Here is an 18,505-nt window from a genome sequence, read left to right as displayed (position 1 = left end):
TGGCTTTGAAATAAAAACAAAAACAAAAACCTCCCAATTAAAGAACATGTGGCTCAATAGAACAAGAATAATAATGAAAATGCGACTGTGGAGTAATCTGAGGCATAATGATTTCTTAGTTAAAGATGAAATATAAACTTTGGAACAATTCAGGAAGTGTTACTTCTTTACAGGATACTGGGTTCCTTTGCTATTAGAAAACATGGTTCTGGCAGCTCATGTTTAAATACCTCACAGTGGCTTGCTTTAAATGTTCATGTCGTTAATGTCCATCTTTAAAGAAGATGACTGTTCTGCAACCTTCTTCCAAAGGTTTACAAGTGCAACCACAATTCTTCTCAAAGTTCATTTGAAAATGACCAAGCATCATAATTCTATTTTATAGCATTTCTAATTAGGATCAAACAATCCTAACAGTATTATGGCCTGTTTCAGATAATTACAGGAGGGAGAAAGTACTGTAGTAATTTTCTGCTGCTGTTCTTACCTTAAGAAAAGCTGCTAAAATTATGTTTCTCTCTCTCTCTCTCTCTTTCTTTTTTTTCTTTTTTTTTTTTTTTTTTTTTAACTGCAACCTAGATCTCTCAGACTTAAAGAATGCAAACATTTTGGCTGAATGTTGCCAATTTAAGTTACATGGAAGCTACTGCTGTATTTGGAGCAAGATGAATTCTACATGAGAAACAGACACACAAATCCTTTGAGGATTTCCATTAACATGAAAAGAAGTGATGCTGCATAGCCCTTCTTACATTGCTATCCCTAATTTTATGAAATTTGAAGAAAAATGCTCTTCAGATTCTGTTACATTTTTTTCCTGCCCAAACATGTTTGCTCTATTTCTCCTACTCAAAATAGTTTTCAGCTGAATTAGCAGTATGGGTTCACAAACCTCCACTTAAAAAAAAAAAAAAAAGTTAGATAACTTTGCTCTTTGTTCTCCAAATTAATACTAAGAAGCACCAAAAATAGCAACTTGTAGTTTGGAACTTCCAACAGTGACACACAAGGGTTACTCTCTCAACTGAGTCCATAAAAAAGCATTGTTCTTGAATGTATTTCTCATCAACGCAGACAAAACTGCAAGCACACATGATCCAGCATACACGTGAGCTGACATTTCTTTTATGAGAGTCTCAGCTGCACACGCGACCCTGTGCCTCCTACCATTCTTTTAGGGGAGTAACATTCTACATGACAACCACAACCATTGCTTATGTCTACATTAGCAAGGAGCGTAGCTCAATAGGGACAGATTTATGGAGCAGAACATTTAGTGCAATGTCCACACTACAGATGTGGCTGGGAAAGGAGGCAAGAGTTACTTCGGAGTAGCTCTGGTCTGAGCCTGGGAATAAAGGTATGAATGCCTTAGGGGCACTCTTAGAGCACCGTCATTGATTTTATTTCACCCAAAAGGAATTGCACTGTGGGCTTTCAAGAAGCTGCTGACAAGCACATACTAGACTCCTTGGTCCATGTTTCAAGACAGGTTGGGTGGGCAGAGCACTGGGCAAAAAGAATCACATTGCATTAACACTTGCCGCAGGCCTTCACGATGCTTTCTTTTTATTAAACAGTCAGATCCCCCTGGTCCACATCAGTTCCTAGTCAGCTGCTAGGCGCTGGCCAAGGCAGGGCACCAGCCCAGGGACCCTGGCTCCCCCCACATCGCCAGCAGCCATGCACAATTCCTACTGTTATACTCTGGTACTGTGCTTTGGTTTGCGCTGTGTAGCGATAAGTGTGCATTATTGGGAAATTCATTTCAAAAACACATTTCTGAGCTGAACTAAAACTTTAGCATAGATACAGTCTTTGTGGACTCCAAAAATCAGATGGAAGATGGTTGATACAGCTGTTTCATATTCTGGCATGTCGTGGTAGACATTCTACCATCCAAGACTGGCAAGCATCAATGGACTCCTGCTTCAAGTATAGCATAAGAGGCACCAGTTACCTGCTACTCCAAAAGGCCGTCTCAGTCCTTGCGTGCATTTTTTGGAGTTGCTATCTTTGAGATCCATCCTTCCAACTCGGACTATTTGACAAACTAAATAAACTTTGTCTCTACTAAGGTCTTTATTTCCAAGATCCTAAGATGCAAACAAAAAGGAAAGCTAAAGTATTGTTTGGGGAAGAATTTTAAGTTGTAAAATTTAAACAGGACCTCTAGTAATAAGTTGAGCTTCAGTAAGTAATAGAAAAAGAAACCGAGTCCAAAGTAAGGATGAAAACAGTGTTTTAACATAGTGTAAGGAAATCTGACACTTCAACATTAGAAGAAAATGTAAGAAAAAATAAATGGAGGAAGGCACCAAGAGTTACAGCAGATAAGAAGCATCAAATCATCTGGAAATTGATGGGGCGGGCATTAGAGAAATGCTTGAGAAATTGATTTGAGGAAAGATATTGAAGTATTCATTATCACTGCCATGACGTACTCTGACTCTGGTGATCTTGCCCTGTTTCTAAGATGCCTTCTTGCTTTCTTTCTCATCTTACTCAAATTTTATGGATTCTGATAGCAACCACAGAGAAGAGAGAATCTGATTTGCAAATGAAAAGTACGAAGAACCGGAAAACACGTACTCACCGTGAACACTACTTTCAGATTGTTGAGCATGTCGATTTCCTTTGGAAAGCCTCTGCTCCCCCATCTCACCAAGTAGTTCTCACTATTTTGAAGATAAACAACTTATTACCACGTGTTTTAAAAATCACCTTTTTAGAGTATATAAAAAAACTCACAATATATAAGCTGAGTAACAGACAACATTCTGTGCTGACTGTTTGAAAGCAAAAGTCAGACTAAAAGAAAAAGACTATACAACACAAGTAATCAGCAAGTTACAAAAGATAACTTAAACAGAACATACAGAATGGTACCCTTTTTGGAGGAAACATTAATATCCATGTAATCTGTTCAATAGGAACAGTCAAAAAGATTTTACTTGATCTTTGCATTCACAAGTCCCTCCCATCTTATCCCTCCCTCCCCACTGTCTGAGCATTTTATCCCAGACCACAGAACATTCCTCATCAAGAAGCTTGTGTAGTGAAGCCAGTGATATTCCAAGTCATTCTTGGTTCCTTATCCTGATCAGTATTTGGCTTTTTTTTGTTAGGCACCCGGTTTTGACAAATTTCAATAATAAAGGCTGTTTTCATTGCATCTGTACAGAATGCCTAGCAAAACAAATCAAGACTTCATATACAGGCCTGGAAGTGACATTAGACAGTCACAATCTAATATTATTTTCTCCTCATACAGCTAAGAAGGGCCATACTCAGAGAAATTAGAATAATCACAAAGCACACAAAGAGGCTACTGAATCTCCATCCTTGATGATCAGAACTTGACTGAACAGTCTGATCTAAGCTGGCCCTGCTTTGAGAGGCAGGTTGGACTAGTTAACCTCCAGATGTTCCTTCTAATCTAAGTTACTCTACTTCAGAACTTATTCTCATTCTATAACTTATTCTATATCTTACTCTTCTAATATTCTATTTCCTGATAGGAATAACAGTACTGCACTATCAGGGCAGGGGGCACAAACCTGATGTAATTATCCTCTTGCTAAAAAAAGAAAAAAGAAAAAAAAAAAGACCCTCTAAATGCTGGATTTAAGTTTTAGGTATATTTACCATCTTATTCTGAAAGCAGGAGTTCTCATTGAATGGCATCAGTTAAAAATTTACAAGCTTTATTAGCTTTGTTAAACTCCCCAGGGCACAAGTTCTTTTTATTTGCTTACTTAAAAACTGACTCTATAAGTGATGATGAACATGAAGTTAAATCTGTGTGTTCCTAATCAAGTCTTCTTGATATATCATCTAGATGCTATAAAGCATTTATTTTTGTTGCATTCTGAACTTCCATTTTTGTATTCTGGCCCATATGCTTTTATATAAATAAATAGATACACATATACATATGCATGTCTATGTGCTTTTCTACAAATATAGTTTCTTCTGTAATGATCCTAGGTAAAGAAGTAGAGCATTTATTGCAGTTAAATTAGTTTTAGCTATTATTGATGGTCAAATATTTGAATTCCCTATTGTTCCTTGTAAAAATTTCTGCTTTGGCAATCAGGCAGACATCCTCAGAATAGAAGAATCTCCATCTATTTATGGAGACAGCCTCAAGGATGTCTTCAGATTACCAGCAAAAACAATGACCATACAGCGGGATTTTATTTTTCCCTCTTCCTTCACCCCTTTTTGAACCAGTTTTAACAATTGCCTCAGATTCTACCTAGTCTGACTGAGTGCCTCTGGCTGGGTTGGCAGTCATAAAATTTGGTATGTTATGTCTCAGTTGCTACATCTATTGCATGATGTTTCTCTCTGAGACCTGTACAAGCTCTAAAGGTAACAGCAAAGAAATTTTCTTTATTTAAAAGAAAAATCCCTCCACTATACTGTAATAATCTCTAAACTTCGAAGTCATCTTGGAATTCTCTAAAACTTTGAAATACTCACAGTCCAGGAATTACCCATCAAAAGATTTGGAATCACATGCCCTAGAATCCTTTAGTAGTCAAAGCCTATATCTGTCCATGCCCATTTTTCCCTTTGGTTTTCTTCCTTTTATTTATGTGTTCTCTGCGTTACTAGTATGTTGGCAACTATTACGCTCCGTTTTGGCCAGCTCCCTTCACTATTATTTTGGGGAATAAAAAAAGTAAACTTACCTTATAATTGTTAGTTTCTGTGGATCATATAGTGACATAAAGAGTTCTGCATCCTCCCCAATTCGGCAAACAAAATTCCGCACAAAAACATACACACTGTGGGTGGGGGATGAAGACATTCGGGAGTACGATGCATAATCTGGTTGATCCTTTGACTACTCAGAAGGAAGAGAATTATTAGCTAGATCCATGGTAGGACACTAGAAACAACTTCAAGTTTTCCTATATATAGCAGTTAATCTTGAAAATTGCCACATTCTGTGCAGTTAAAGAACCATCAGACAACAAAATTTGAACCAAAAAAACCTTATTTCCAGTAAATAACCATTGTCCTGTATGTTCCCCAGAGAGAGATTACTGAATAATGCAAATGTGACTAAGAAATAAGTTTCTGAGCATCCCTCTCCCCCACCTCATATTTCACCAGTGTTTCAACATCCTTTCCTACCATGAAGCAAGATAGCTGAGAGTGGGTTCTTCAAAATGCTGTACCCAGAGTGGGGAAGCTACTTAAACATGCAAATAATGAAAACCCTGATGATAGACATGCCTTAATCCACTCTTCTGCAGGATTTAGGGGACTTGATCAGTATTACCAGTAAGAACTTCCTGTCTGGAATTCAAATCTTATTATCCTCACTAAGTAGGTATCATCTCTGCATCTCTTTTTAGAAAAGGAACAGGGATCACTTATTTCTTTTTATTTTGCAAATATTTCCAAAGAACACAATAGTTAGGCTGTTTCCCTTCCCTTCTCCCATTACCTGCAGAAGCCTTCCTTTTGAAAATCTATTTACTTTCACTCAGGAGATAAGAGCCAGGTTAAGTTCCCCTCCTGTGTACGAATACATTCAAAACCTTACCTCTCAAGGAAAGCAGGATGCTTTCAATGGAAACATCCAGAAGTCCTTCATTAAAATTTCCATAAAGGACTGTGCCTAAAAGTTTTCAGGATATTTTTGCTACAGTGTGAAAATTTAAATCCCTTTAAGAGAAGAGATTGTAACTTGACTTCCATATTCTAGGCCAGTTCTTCAGCCACCAAGAAATTATATAAAGGGTGAAACACTATTGCCGCTTCTTTCTTTTAAATGGCAGAAGAGAAAATATCATGCTGTCACTACAGAGGCAATCCTACAAATATGCTAGAGATTATTTTTGAACCCAGCAGTACGTAGCAGAAGGCCTATTGTGTGCATCCTATTAGGGTTTGATTGAGTATGCTTCAGGCAAAACTCAATGCTCAGCTCTCAAGATTGGGGCATTTCTAGGAACACTAGCAAGACAAAGTACAGCTTCCTGAAGAGGGGACTAATCACATCAAAGGGGCATATGCTGAGATCTGGAGAGAGCTGACCAGGATCACTGTCTCAGAAATAGGCACCTAAGTTCTACCCACGTCTCATTTTAACCACCTAGAAGGAATCACTTACGGGTTTCAGGCCTAAAGCTCCTTTTATCCATTGTTTTGCTCTTTCTTTAAAAAGAAGCCAACACATTCTACTGCAGAGTACCAGGTTTAAACTTTCCATACTTATATTGTCAGCTAATTACATTTTGTTATCTGGGAAGCAAAAGTTATTCAGTGACATTTATTGTGATAGAAAACTCAGATGGAGTTTTCCAGAGATTTCTGATGGGCATTATTAAAATGTCATGATGGCACAACTTTTTCTGTCAAATGTTTTATTTCCTTTAGCACTGTTCACTTTCTCATGAATGAACAAAAGAACCCAAGTCATCATGTCCCTGAACAAATTTAATATTGAAAAGGTCAAGGAAGTGTTACCACCTGCTTTGCATTTTAAAATATGAAACTTCTGCACTCATCAGCTTTGCTTAGGCATGGTAACTGCTGGTGTCCGCAGGGTTATTCTAAGTTCACCAGCTTCCTACTTTAGTGAACTTAAATTCTTCAGTTCTGTCAGGCTATCTGACAAGCAGCAACGTAAACAACCAATATTGTCAAAGGATCCTTTAGAAAGGAGCTTTGGTTAGTCATGGCTTGCAGCCTGAACTCAAAGTATATAACCACTGTCTGAATCAGCCTATTAAACAGTCTACTGCTTAAGACCTACTTCCATTCAGAAACCCAAGAATGGATTTAGAGCCAGCTTTAGAGATAGGCTTTCAGCCTAGCCCACAGACTGAATCGAGTGCCAGTCACTGCACATCCTCCATTCTTCCTCCTTGAATTAGCACACATAAAAATGCAACTAACTCAGTCTGAGGCACAAGTTCTTGAAGACAAATTGTTCAAATACATTTTCACAGAACTGTTACTTCTACAAGTTAGGAGTTAACAGATGGAAATCTCCATATTTGCAACATAGGAATGTGAAAATAATTTAAATCAGAGGCAAAAGTTTCTACCAATTTTTATGGTAGAAGGTTCCATCCTTTGAGCCTTCTACTTGTTTTTTTTGTTTGTTTGTTTTGGTTTTAGCAAAGTGTTAGGTTTGGCCCATCATTCCTACCATTTCCTCCTTAATCCGCTCAGTGATTTTATTAGTTGCTTCTTCATGTGCATGAAATAGGCTAATGACACTGGTTTTATCTGGATCCAAGATATTCCCATCTTCATCTCTAACTATTAGGTCTAGCTCAAGTATCCTGTGAAAATAAAAAGATCAATATGGCAGGGTTATTTTCTTCTATAAAAATCAAGTTGGAGCATATTCACAGATGTAATGCACTCTGAGTTCTTCAGGTTTTAAAGCGATAAAATCAGTTTAAATACATGCAGTGCTATTTCATTAAAGAAATTTTAATCAAAAACTACCATTTTTTCAAGCTCTTGTCCAATATTTTTCTGTTTTGGAATTTATAACTTTGTCTCTAAAGCATTCAAGCACCTAGCACATAATACATTCTCTGTGTTCAAATTCATATTTCACTTCAATGAGTCATCATCTCTTTTGTGTTTTATTGTGTAAACCTTTGTAAGGTGCATAGGTTTTTCCACATACCTTTTGCTTTTACATTGCTCTTACTCTCTTGGTGTTGTTACTTGGCTCTAACAGCTATGCTTTGTTCTCTTCTTCTCATACAAGTCATACCTTTTTCTTTTCCTTCAGCTCTTACTTTTTGCCCCATGTTCAAAACTCTTGAGTCTCATCACCCTAGGGCCTATGTATTCTTGCCCACAGGGCTGTGGTTTTGCCTCAGCCAAAGGATCTCCTTTCTTGCCTATCCAGGATCTCATTCCTCCATCCTCCACTCTCAGCCTCTTATAAGAGCTAATCTAGCTTGCGCTCTTCCCCTATACAATCCCAAGCCATTTTAAACATCCCCTCCATTCCTGCTCCTCCGAAGGAAGAAGTTTATTGTCCTCATAATTTGGAAAGAAGAGTGGAAAAGGGAAATCTAAGGGCAAAGAAACTACAGTTTTCTGTCTTACAGTTCCCCTAGCTGCTGTCTTGAACAGAGCTAAGAGCTTCTTTGGCTGGAGCATTTCTAAGTAAAAATCTGTCTTGGAATTACATTCAGCTCCACGTAGTGTATCACAGGTTATGTGTATTCCCAGAGTATATTCTGTAAGAATAGAACTCATCAATCTGTGGGTCCAAATCACAGTGAACAAGTAGAGCTTCCTAACATCTCATGGTCATTGCTTATGTCTAGCCACAGGCAGCTTGAGGCTTTCAGCCATATATAGGCCTTCAAGCCACAACAACCACAGTCGTTTGCAATAGCTCAAGACAATTTATGGGCAGATTGCCTCATAATATCAGTATGATGAAAATTAGTTTACCAAGCTTACTCTCCCCTCTATCAGATAGTGGAGTACCATTCATAACCCCACATAACCCCATTTTTGCTAAAAAATGCCTTGTGCTGCAATGACATTTCATCAGCAACAGACAGACAAGGCATTTGTCAAGCAACTATCCTATCTACAGTAGTTTCACTTCCATTACCAGAACCAGAGTTCTGCCTGGAAATTCCCTAGTAAATATGGGGATTTTGCCTTCAAGATAGGCTTTTTACACTTCAGACTTCTGCTATTCATCCACCACTAAAGTCTCTCAACACCACTGTTCATGCAGTAGCATGATGCTACTAGGAGGTAGGCTGTGTTTTTGAAGGATGGGTGAAAGGTTCTGGTCCCGAGTACACTGACTTTATATGTATATAAAGGACAGTCACCTGACCTAGAATATTTGACAAGTTTATATTCCATAGTTAACAAGTGAAATATTTTGAAAAAGCTCTTTGGGGTAAGAAACCTCAACATGGGAACTTTTTTTACCACAGGAATTAACAGGGAGAATTTTGAAAACAAGGGTTTAACACATCTACATCCCACATTTGTGGGCTACAAAAGTGCAAGCAGAAAAAATTTATCATCTCTGTTCTTGCTGGGTGCTTTTCCAGAAGCAATGTAGCCCACTTACTTGTTACCATAGTCAATTTTGGAAGTGACTTTCTGTTTAAGTTCTTTGAGTTCATCTTTTGGCAGAGTCCCAGAGAGAAGTTGTGATCTCCATTCCATTAAGTCATACATCATAGACTGTACCTGCTGGAACCGTTCTTTCTTATTTGCCTAAGATAAATAATAGGTTTAAGATAAAAGGTTTCAAGCCTTGTAGAAAGTTGAAGTGAAACATTGGCCTTGACAATTAAAGGATGCATCATAGTTACTGCTAAACATTCAGCTCCCAGGGTCAAGAATTAAGCAGAGTTCCCCACCAATCCAAGTCCTGTTTTGTTTCTTTACTTCTGCTCATTCCTCCAAGAATCCTCCCATGCAATTTAAGGTCACCGAGCCTGGCTCCCTTCCTCCTCTCATTATACAAAGTTTTAAGGACAATCCCCCATGTTATAGGAAAGAAATTACATAAAATTCAATCAATTCATGAGTGGGTAGGGAATGACATTAATTTTTGTTTATATAATTGTGCTTTTCTGTGGACTAAAAATCATTAACTGAAGCCTCATCAGTAGAAATTATTATGGAAGCAATTTACCTCTGTTTAGGGTACTGATGAGAGCATGCTGGAAATAAGAACATTTGACTGCAGTGTGTTAATACATTTAAGAAGCTACTGGGAAAAGTGGGTGAATGCATAGAAATCACTAGAGCAATTCCAGAGTCATCCGCTGAAATATAAAATGTTCTATCTGTTGACTTTAACAAGAGGAAGACTGAGAAGTGACCAGTTTCAGAATATAAATACATCAATGAGGAAAAACACACAGTATTCAAGGCTTCCCAACAGAGAAAAAGCGCAATCCAATGGCTGGGAATCTGCAGCAAGACACAGTCAAATGACAGTGCAATTCGTTGGAATGGGTTATCTACTAGAACAGACTATTAAGGGTACTGGAGAATTCAGCATCTTACTGATGTTCTCCAATCAATACTTGATGCATTTCTGGTGATTAGGCCTAAGTTAAACAAGTCACTAAAATCAATAGAGATTAATACTAGTTTACAGCATGAAAAAAACTCTATGATATGCAGGCACTCAGATTAGCCTTCTTTACTTAAATTTTGAGTTATATCTCTCTGAGTGTCCTCTAGACCTGCTTTCTTCCCCCTGCCACTTGCTGACAACATTCTAGGTCCTGCTGGCCACCCAGGTCCGTCTATACTTAAGGGGACTACAGAGAACTCAAAATCCACTGGTCAGCAGCACAGGTAGATTATTATAAGAAAGATTTTGTCTCTCGATAAAGTATAATTGAGGCCTGCAAAACTATTTTGTGTTCCTATAAAAGGGGGTCATTTTAAATATTCATGAATCACTTCTCACAGTTCTATTTTTGTTTGTTTTTTTTTCTCCAAAACTATGCAATACCTTTTTGTAACAGGACACTACCAGGTGGCCATTACAATTGCATGCAAAGAAGCACCATCATTGCATATAACTTATTTGCAAGGAAGGCAGATGCTCAGTATGGAGGCCATTTTGACCAATTTCTCTGAATTCAGTGCACATTTTATATATTGGTTTTGCATAACAAAGAGTTGGTAGGAAAAAACAGATTTCTCTCAGATGGAAAAATAGATTTTTGTTTCTTTTTAAGGAATATAAAATGAAGACATTGCAAGTGAAAAAGGGACTGATTTCTGGAAATTGTCAATTGTCACTAAGACCTACACACTACCAGTAATCCTTGAATAGCTTTTATTCTAGAGTCCCAAACACACGTTGAAACTTGTTTGAACATCTTATGTTTATATTTCCATCTTGAAAATTATCAACTCTACATAGAATAATCATGAAAAATTTTATCAAGCACAGGATACTAAATGTTGAATCTAGAGGCATGAAATTACACTACTTCTCAGCAATAACTTTTAACTTAAAGTCATAGAAGAAAACTGCATTGAGCTAAGTGGTGATGAAGAAATAATTTCTTAAATCCTGCCAATCCCTGCCTTCCATCTAGGGAAAGACACTAATTTGAATAAGGCCTCAAAATACATAAATAGCACTAATGAACAGGCCACATGTGGCATACAAAAGCCATACCACATAGAGCTGTTTCCAGATGCTGCCCCATTCCCAGAGTGTAGTGGTAAGTTCTTGTACTAAAGGAATTTCAGCAGGTATTATATTTTCTGTATGTCTAGGAAAGAGAAGAAAATTTAACACAATATAAAAGAATATTTCAGTTTCATGGCTTTATATTGTAGTTACCATGTTTAAGGCATATAAATGCCTTAAAATTCATTCTTTAGCAGACAAGATCCTTAACTTATTAAAACAATAAAATTCAATACCTTTTCTTTTCAACAGTAACTTCCTTGATGTGGATAAAAGATTTAGGAAATATTCCCTGTTGGGGAAGGAAAAAAAAAAGAAACAAGAGAATCCACTCACTTATAAATCTCCAAGAACAGTTAGGTTACATAAATGAGAGCTTTCCAAAACCTACTTTTAATCAGTTATTTTTCCTAAAACTGTTACCATGAACATAACCTGTAATCCTCAAATTAACCACTCCAAGTTTGGTTTTCTAGTGATGTTCTGTCCAGATAGATGTATTTCTGTTTGACAGAAGAATAGTAGCAATTTTATATATATATATATATATATATATATATATATATATCCTCTTCTGGAAACACAGAATGCATTGAATTATATTTCCTTCTAAGGGAACCCCCTCCCCTCCCACGTTCTCTCCCCTGAAAAACAATACATACAATGTAAATACAGTAAAAAAACATTTTCTCTGTGCATTGACTTCTTTCTTCTAAAGGAAGACACAGATACTGAGCACTATACCCCATATATTTCTCATTCTAGGAAAAAAATGCAGCCTAATTTAAAGATTAAATTATCAAGCCAAAGGAGATAAACTGATATAAGATAAGCTTGACAAGTGAAAGCAATATCGATAGGTGGAGGAAATGAGCCAGGAGGAGCAGCACAGCACAGATTAGCATTCCCATTGACATGAAGGATGATGCACTCATCAGACCCAAAGTTTATTTTGAAGCATGCAAGTCAAGAACACTGTGCATAAGACTCAAAATTGCTTTAAGGAGAAAAGAAAATCCTTTCTTTTGCAAAGCATAAAGGGAGATACTTAGTATAACCATAAACTCTTCAGCACCCTTAGGCAGATGTGGCACCACTACAGTTGAGAGTATGAGCTCATTTTGTGCAACTTGAGGCTAAGCAGTAAGATGCCCAGCAAGGTGTAGCAAAGAAGGCATCAGATTTCATCCCATTTTCAGAATTTATTCTAATTGACCTATGCAGAAAAAAGGTGACCAGACAAGGTTATTTGTTGTGATGGGCCCTGGCACTACAACAGCTGAGGCATTTTAATTTATCCTAAAGGAAAGTTTGACTGTCAATCCATCCATGACAACCCTCAGGTTAGCTAGAAAAGCTAGGCTTGGTAATGGAGCTAGGATTTGCTTGAATTCATCTCTATTAAACAACTGACATCCATATCTGAAACTTTACAATGCCTTTTTTTCAGTTAGATTACAGTTTATAGCCATTTTCTTTTAAACATCCTTTCTATTAGGACTGGGCCTTAGAGGAAACATGGTCATAGTAACTACACAGTAACTACTTTGCATAGCTTCCTGTGAAATGCTACAGTATATCAAGAAGCTATGGTAAACTACCTTATCACTAGACCTGCTTCTACCTCATCGGTGGCAATCTAGAAATGGAAGCAAGCAAATAAGGTGCTGCTCAGTATTATTAGAGCTCATAAAACAGAAGAAATAGATAGAAGTCTGGATAAAAAGATTATGCATAGTTATCACCACAAACAATTACTCATCTCTGTCTTTTAGGATGTGCTATCATTGAGCAGTTAAATGATAAGTCAACCATCTAATACTTCAATAAAGGAAGCTAAAATATTTTACTATCATCTACAGTCACATAACACAAATTAGTTGCTCCAAGATCAGCAAGTTATTGCCAATACCTACAAGCTGTTGAATACAAAATAAGAAAACATGAAGAACAGATGGCTTAAGACTGTTCCGATTTTTTCTGATGATATATTCCCTGCAAAGAACTGTCCTTCTGCTCCCCAGATATTCCTTTTTAAGTGGCTGTGAAGGTTTTACATCCTTTTTCCAGGCTACAGAGAAGCAACTTCCTCCAAATGTTTTCACTGTTATATAGCCATGAGTCTCTAGCTTCAAATGCCCTTGGCATTGCTGCTTCAAAAAAAGTCTGATACTAATAACAAGATCCAAAATCCGTTTTTCTTCCAGAAAGGTGCATATTATTAAGAAATCCTCTCATAACCTGATTCTGGAATTATCCTGCTCAGGTTAAAAACTATCATTTGTGTTTTTCCATCTTTACATATAAGAATATTGACTTTTCTGATTACTAAATTCTTAGCTTAAAGATGTATTTACAAGCTTGTGCCTCATGGGAGGTGTTTATATTGAATGCAGCCCTAGGAACCCTTAGAAAAAAAATGCAGAAGCATACACATTTTGCAGTAAATTAACCTCAATAAGTTATTTCAGGTGCCATCTTCATCAGCCTGTTAACCTGAAGGCACAGTAATTATTTTTTTCTTTGATTTGCTTCTCCCAGTCCTGACTTCTAATATTAACTAACACTGTTCAGAATAAATGCTGATCGTTCTATTCATCTTGAAAGAAGAGAGGATGGATATGGCTGACTTCAGTGATCAGTATAAGACCATCTGATAAGACATACTGAAAAAAGACAAAAAAAATTGCCTCATTTAATGTGCTGATTCCTTAAACCCAGAGTCTCATAGTTATGAATACCGTCATCTTACCTCTGATCCTTTATGCCTTACTAGATAACCCTTGTACCAATCTAGAAGTAAGGAAGAAAGAGCACACTGAGTATAACAGAACACGTACATAAACCAGCATATAATAAAGTCATGTTTTGTGTTTTATATAAGGACCATCTGTCATAGGATGCTTAAAAATTCAGTAGTTACTTGAAAAATATGCAAGTGAAAGCAAAGCAAGTGGCAGGAAACACACTTAGCATGGCTTATACATTAACAAGGATGATCATATGATCTGCTTTCCAGTGTTGTAAAGAACAGATAACTTTACATAGAATTTACACCACCCTCCAAAAAAAAGAGATAGGATAAGATAAGAATTTTTATATTACACACACACACACACATATATAGATATATTGTATAAATATATAAAAACTAAGATCACTCATGGTGATAGAAAGCCCATGAAGGTCTTCTGATTGTGTTCTAGGTGCAGTATTAAATCAATGCAATACATGGCTCTTACATATCCAACTTCCCTGAAAGTCTTCTTTCTGTCATGAGGAACTATAGCTTCTGGAGCCAACTCAAAAAAGCAGCTTCCAAGTATAAAGTTCAAGTTAGACTCTTAAAAAATGAAGGGCTGCTATGGGGCTTTTGCTCCATTCATCAATTAGGAACTGCTTTTGGGAAAAAAAAAAACCCAAACCCAAAGTTCAATACTGCAGTAGCAGTAATTAAAAACCCTAAATCAGGCTTTGTACTGCCTATAGCTCTGCTAAAGCACAACAAACCTCTCTAAAGAGCATAAAATGAAGAATTCAGCCTTACTCAAGCAAAGGAGCAGTGTCCACTGCTCATACACTCCATCACCATGAAACACTACCTGCAGAGCAGCAGTATTCAACTCTGTATTGACTTCTGTTTTAGCCCCAGAGAAGGGGGTTTATGACTAGAAGCTCACAATTTTGACTATATTTTCATGAACAGATGCTACTTTTTCCTACCATTTTTTCTTTCTCACATCTCTAACACAAAGGTATTTCAGCCAGGCAACCAAAGCACTGAAATCAAACAATGCTGTGGGAAAGGCATTATTAAAAATCTCAGGGGTATCGCTGACTTTAAGCAAAGTCTCAGGAAAGAGATTTTGTCAAATTTCTCAGCGCTAAGAATTTTTGCCAGTATCTTCTCAACAAGTAGAGTTCCAACTCACTTTTAAAACTGAATTATTTGCACATAATGTCTAATTTACAACAAACTGTGGAAAATCTATTCTATTTCATCCCATTTGCCGTGACTACAAACATTCTATGTGCATATTTTGTACATGCAAAATGAGCAAAAATGGCCTATAGAATGTGCACACAAAATAATTGTTTTTCTTGTTCAGTCATCAGCTGCAACTGGCAGCATATTTCTTTTCAGATACTGATACAAGAGGAACTTCCTCATTTGCATAACATGAAAGATTCCACTTCTTCACCGACAAATACATTTCATAAAGCAAGCTGTGACATCGCATGTTAAGGGCAGAGGATTTAGAACAGATTTCTAGGAAAACAAACAAACCCATAATATTACCACTCAACTTGTCAGGCTGGGCTGACGACTTGACTACAGACATAGCACATGAGCCAGAAACCAGAAAAACCTCTCGTTTCTGCAGATGTTAAACAGAGATGATATAGGATAAAAGATGAGGAGCTTTGTTTTGCCAATGTATTTTTTCCCCTTAGCTAAATGTTTAGAAGACTTATGGAGGCTTAAAGCATTATCCAAACCTCTCATGTTTTAAGAGGGGACATTTCCTCACTCATGACTGAGAGATGCATCTGTTCACTAGTAGTCTAGTGACTGGCATCCATTTTTCAATTATGTTTAAAGCTACTGGATTTCCTTTACAAATAGAAAAATTGCTTCTGCATTCCAAAACATTGCATTGATTTAAGGGGATATGGTTTCCTCAGATGCTCTTTTCTTAAAAGCCCAAGTACTCGTTGTTTCTGACCAGAGCAACCTACAGCTCTACATGCTGGAATGCGTTGGGTTCAGGCAGCTTCCCAGATTCTTTGCAATTTTATAACCACAACATATTACGGGTGTCTTGCAAAACTGAGCTGTCTCTACAACTGCAGAATGCAGCAGCAGCCCTCTCTCTTTAACATGTGTAGTTATTAAGATACAACTGACAGAGTTGGAGTAGGATGAAGGAGAAGATAATTTTTAATTCATTTTGCAAAGCTTGAAACACTTCTTCCTTTTTTTTTTTTTAAATCTCTTACCCAAAAAGAACATCATTGCAGGTTGTAAAAAAAGTTACTATTACAGTGACTTTTCAAAAGACGCTCAACTATTGAGTTAGTGACAATAATTGCACTCTCGTTGCTTTTATACAAATAAGAGTTTTCTGTAGCTCTGGATGGCTCAGAGAGAATTCAGTAAGATTGTGAAGGTACAAATCAAAGCAATAAGGAGAAATACACTACCACTGTAGTACAGACAATGATTTCAGCTTCACAAATCTACTAAGTTTTCTTTTTATAATCTCTTTTTTTTTCCTGCTTGTATTTATTTTACAGTTCTGCCTATTGGTCAGATATCTCCATGCAGCTACTCCATATGTTTGGATCAGCCTTCTGAGTATCCGTACCATGTCTAACCTAACTAGAACTACTGCTGTTTAGCATGTCCGCTAAGTTAGATGGTTTTCAGAAGTATCCATCATGCTAATTTACAGACTACTTTAAAAATACTAGCATTCCATCTCGTACTATCAGATGATTAGGGTACTGAATACTCCCTAAGAACAAATATTTAATTTAGAGGCACACGTGTATTCCATTAGATCTTCCATCAGCTATAATACAAACTGGTATGAATTCACAGACAAGAGTTCACCTTGACTTCCTCATTTGATAATTGCTTCCCAGGGAAACCACATGTATTATAACACTTCTGATTTTGGGTCTCCAAAAATGAGTAAGTTCTTCCTCAAAATAGACTAACACCACCAATACAAATAATACCATTAGACAACTACTTATGTAAAATGGGCAACTGGTATGAAACAACAGGATTAAATTATGTAACCAGAGAAATTTGTAGCCTGAAGGCAACTGACTTACCTTCACAGGACTCCAAGATATGGACCACATCACCAATCTGAAGAGGTAGCTGTGGTATTCCTGTACCTTTGAAATTGTATATAGCTGAAAAATTAAAGGACAAAAATACTAGTTTTCAATACTGCCATACACTACAATTTTATTGAAAAACATGTATGCTTATTAAGATTTTGGTACTAGGATAAATAGTCTAGAATAAGCAAGCAAATGGAACCATAATTCTATCGACAAGCTTCTTCTGTTATCATTTCCTTGTGAAAATGCTAAGGTGTCAAAAATGGCTGGGACTGGAAAAAAAAACAGCATATGCTTGAGAACAAGTGATTTATAGCAACTGTTTTGCACAGGTTTTAGAACACCTATTTAGGTGTGGGTCTTCAATATATGCACGTGCATTGTACTGGAGACTTGTTAGTCTACTGGTCTAAGACTTAAAGTGCACAGTTTACATAAATTTATGTCCAGGCTCTGGGGAGAAGGGGCACAGAAACCCATGAAAACTGAATTTACTGAATTCTTTCCTGGGTTAGAATGTTTCATCTTAACATGAAATCATGTTTCATATAGGAACAGTAAGTTTCTTCATTTTGTGTGTTTAATCACTGTGAAAAGGACCCCGAAGCAGCAGATCTGAAAATTCTTCTAACCAGGAGCTTATCTGTATGTGGTTTAAAAAAAAAAAAAAAAAAAAAAAAAAAGCTAGGTTTCAGCAAGAATTCAAAAAAAAAAAAAAAAGCTTTATTAGTTCTTACATTCTAGGGCTACAGGATGTGGGCTGCTAAGGAAAGCATTTGTTTCTGTATATTCTTTTCTTCATGGGTTTGGCTATAGACTTTTACAATAATGTTACAGGATAGAAATGGTTATTGAAGCTAACATCACCAAGGGAAATGATTTAAAATATGCAAGCCTGAAACCACAGTTAAACTGCACAACAAGGAACAATACCCTAACAACCATGACCTCTGTTGTGCAGTAAAGAGATTAGTTGGCAGGGTTTTCTTTCTTTTCTCATGACCGTCTTCCAGGCCATCCACACATATATATACACACATAGTGCTCAAACTTGCAATATTTTGAAGTAGGGGAAGACTGATCTAGAAAACATATTCCTGCATTTCTTGCATTTTGCTCCCCTCTCCAGGCTTCTGAGGCAGGATTTTGGTTTCTGCTGTGTCAAAATATATACTAATGACACCTTTTACTTAAACATTTTACTTAAAATGAGGTTTAAAATCAAGTGAAATTGCCTTTCAAGAAAGAGCCTAAGGCAGGAGTAGACATAAATCAGTTCATCCTCTTCACTTCCTTAAATGTTCCATAAACAATGTTACTTATTTCTTTTGCCATGATTTCATTACATTTCTGGAACAGAAATTAAAAGGAATTTCCTATTTAATAAGAAGTCTTATTTGACCAAAAATAAGTTACTTCAGTTCACATGAAGATGCCTTTCCCCCACTC

At 36.8% G+C, this 18,505-nt stretch overlaps 1 protein-coding gene across 1 annotated transcript in view; it reads right to left on the bottom strand.

The window, feature by feature from the left end:
* Window positions 1-18,505, bottom strand: part of DOCK2 (dedicator of cytokinesis 2) — a 228,141-nt gene that overhangs the window by 200,477 nt on the left and 9,159 nt on the right. Inside the window, exons 2-10 of the mRNA XM_067304597.1 lie at window positions 17,042-17,125; window positions 13,950-13,990; window positions 11,434-11,489; window positions 11,183-11,279; window positions 9,098-9,246; window positions 7,178-7,313; window positions 4,701-4,855; window positions 2,597-2,678; window positions 1,961-2,096 (exon numbers count right to left, since the gene is read on the bottom strand). Of these exons, the coding sequence (XP_067160698.1) occupies window positions 1,961-2,096; window positions 2,597-2,678; window positions 4,701-4,855; window positions 7,178-7,313; window positions 9,098-9,246; window positions 11,183-11,279; window positions 11,434-11,489; window positions 13,950-13,990; window positions 17,042-17,125 (936 nt within the window). The remainder of the gene's footprint in view (window positions 1-1,960; window positions 2,097-2,596; window positions 2,679-4,700; window positions 4,856-7,177; window positions 7,314-9,097; window positions 9,247-11,182; window positions 11,280-11,433; window positions 11,490-13,949; window positions 13,991-17,041; window positions 17,126-18,505) is intronic.

This window comes from Apteryx mantelli, chromosome 14 (genome assembly GCF_036417845.1).
Source record: "Apteryx mantelli isolate bAptMan1 chromosome 14, bAptMan1.hap1, whole genome shotgun sequence".
NCBI classification, from domain to species: domain Eukaryota; kingdom Metazoa; phylum Chordata; class Aves; order Apterygiformes; family Apterygidae; genus Apteryx; species Apteryx mantelli.
Note: the sequence above shows the minus strand (reverse complement) of the source record. Positions and strands in the feature narration are given on the sequence as shown.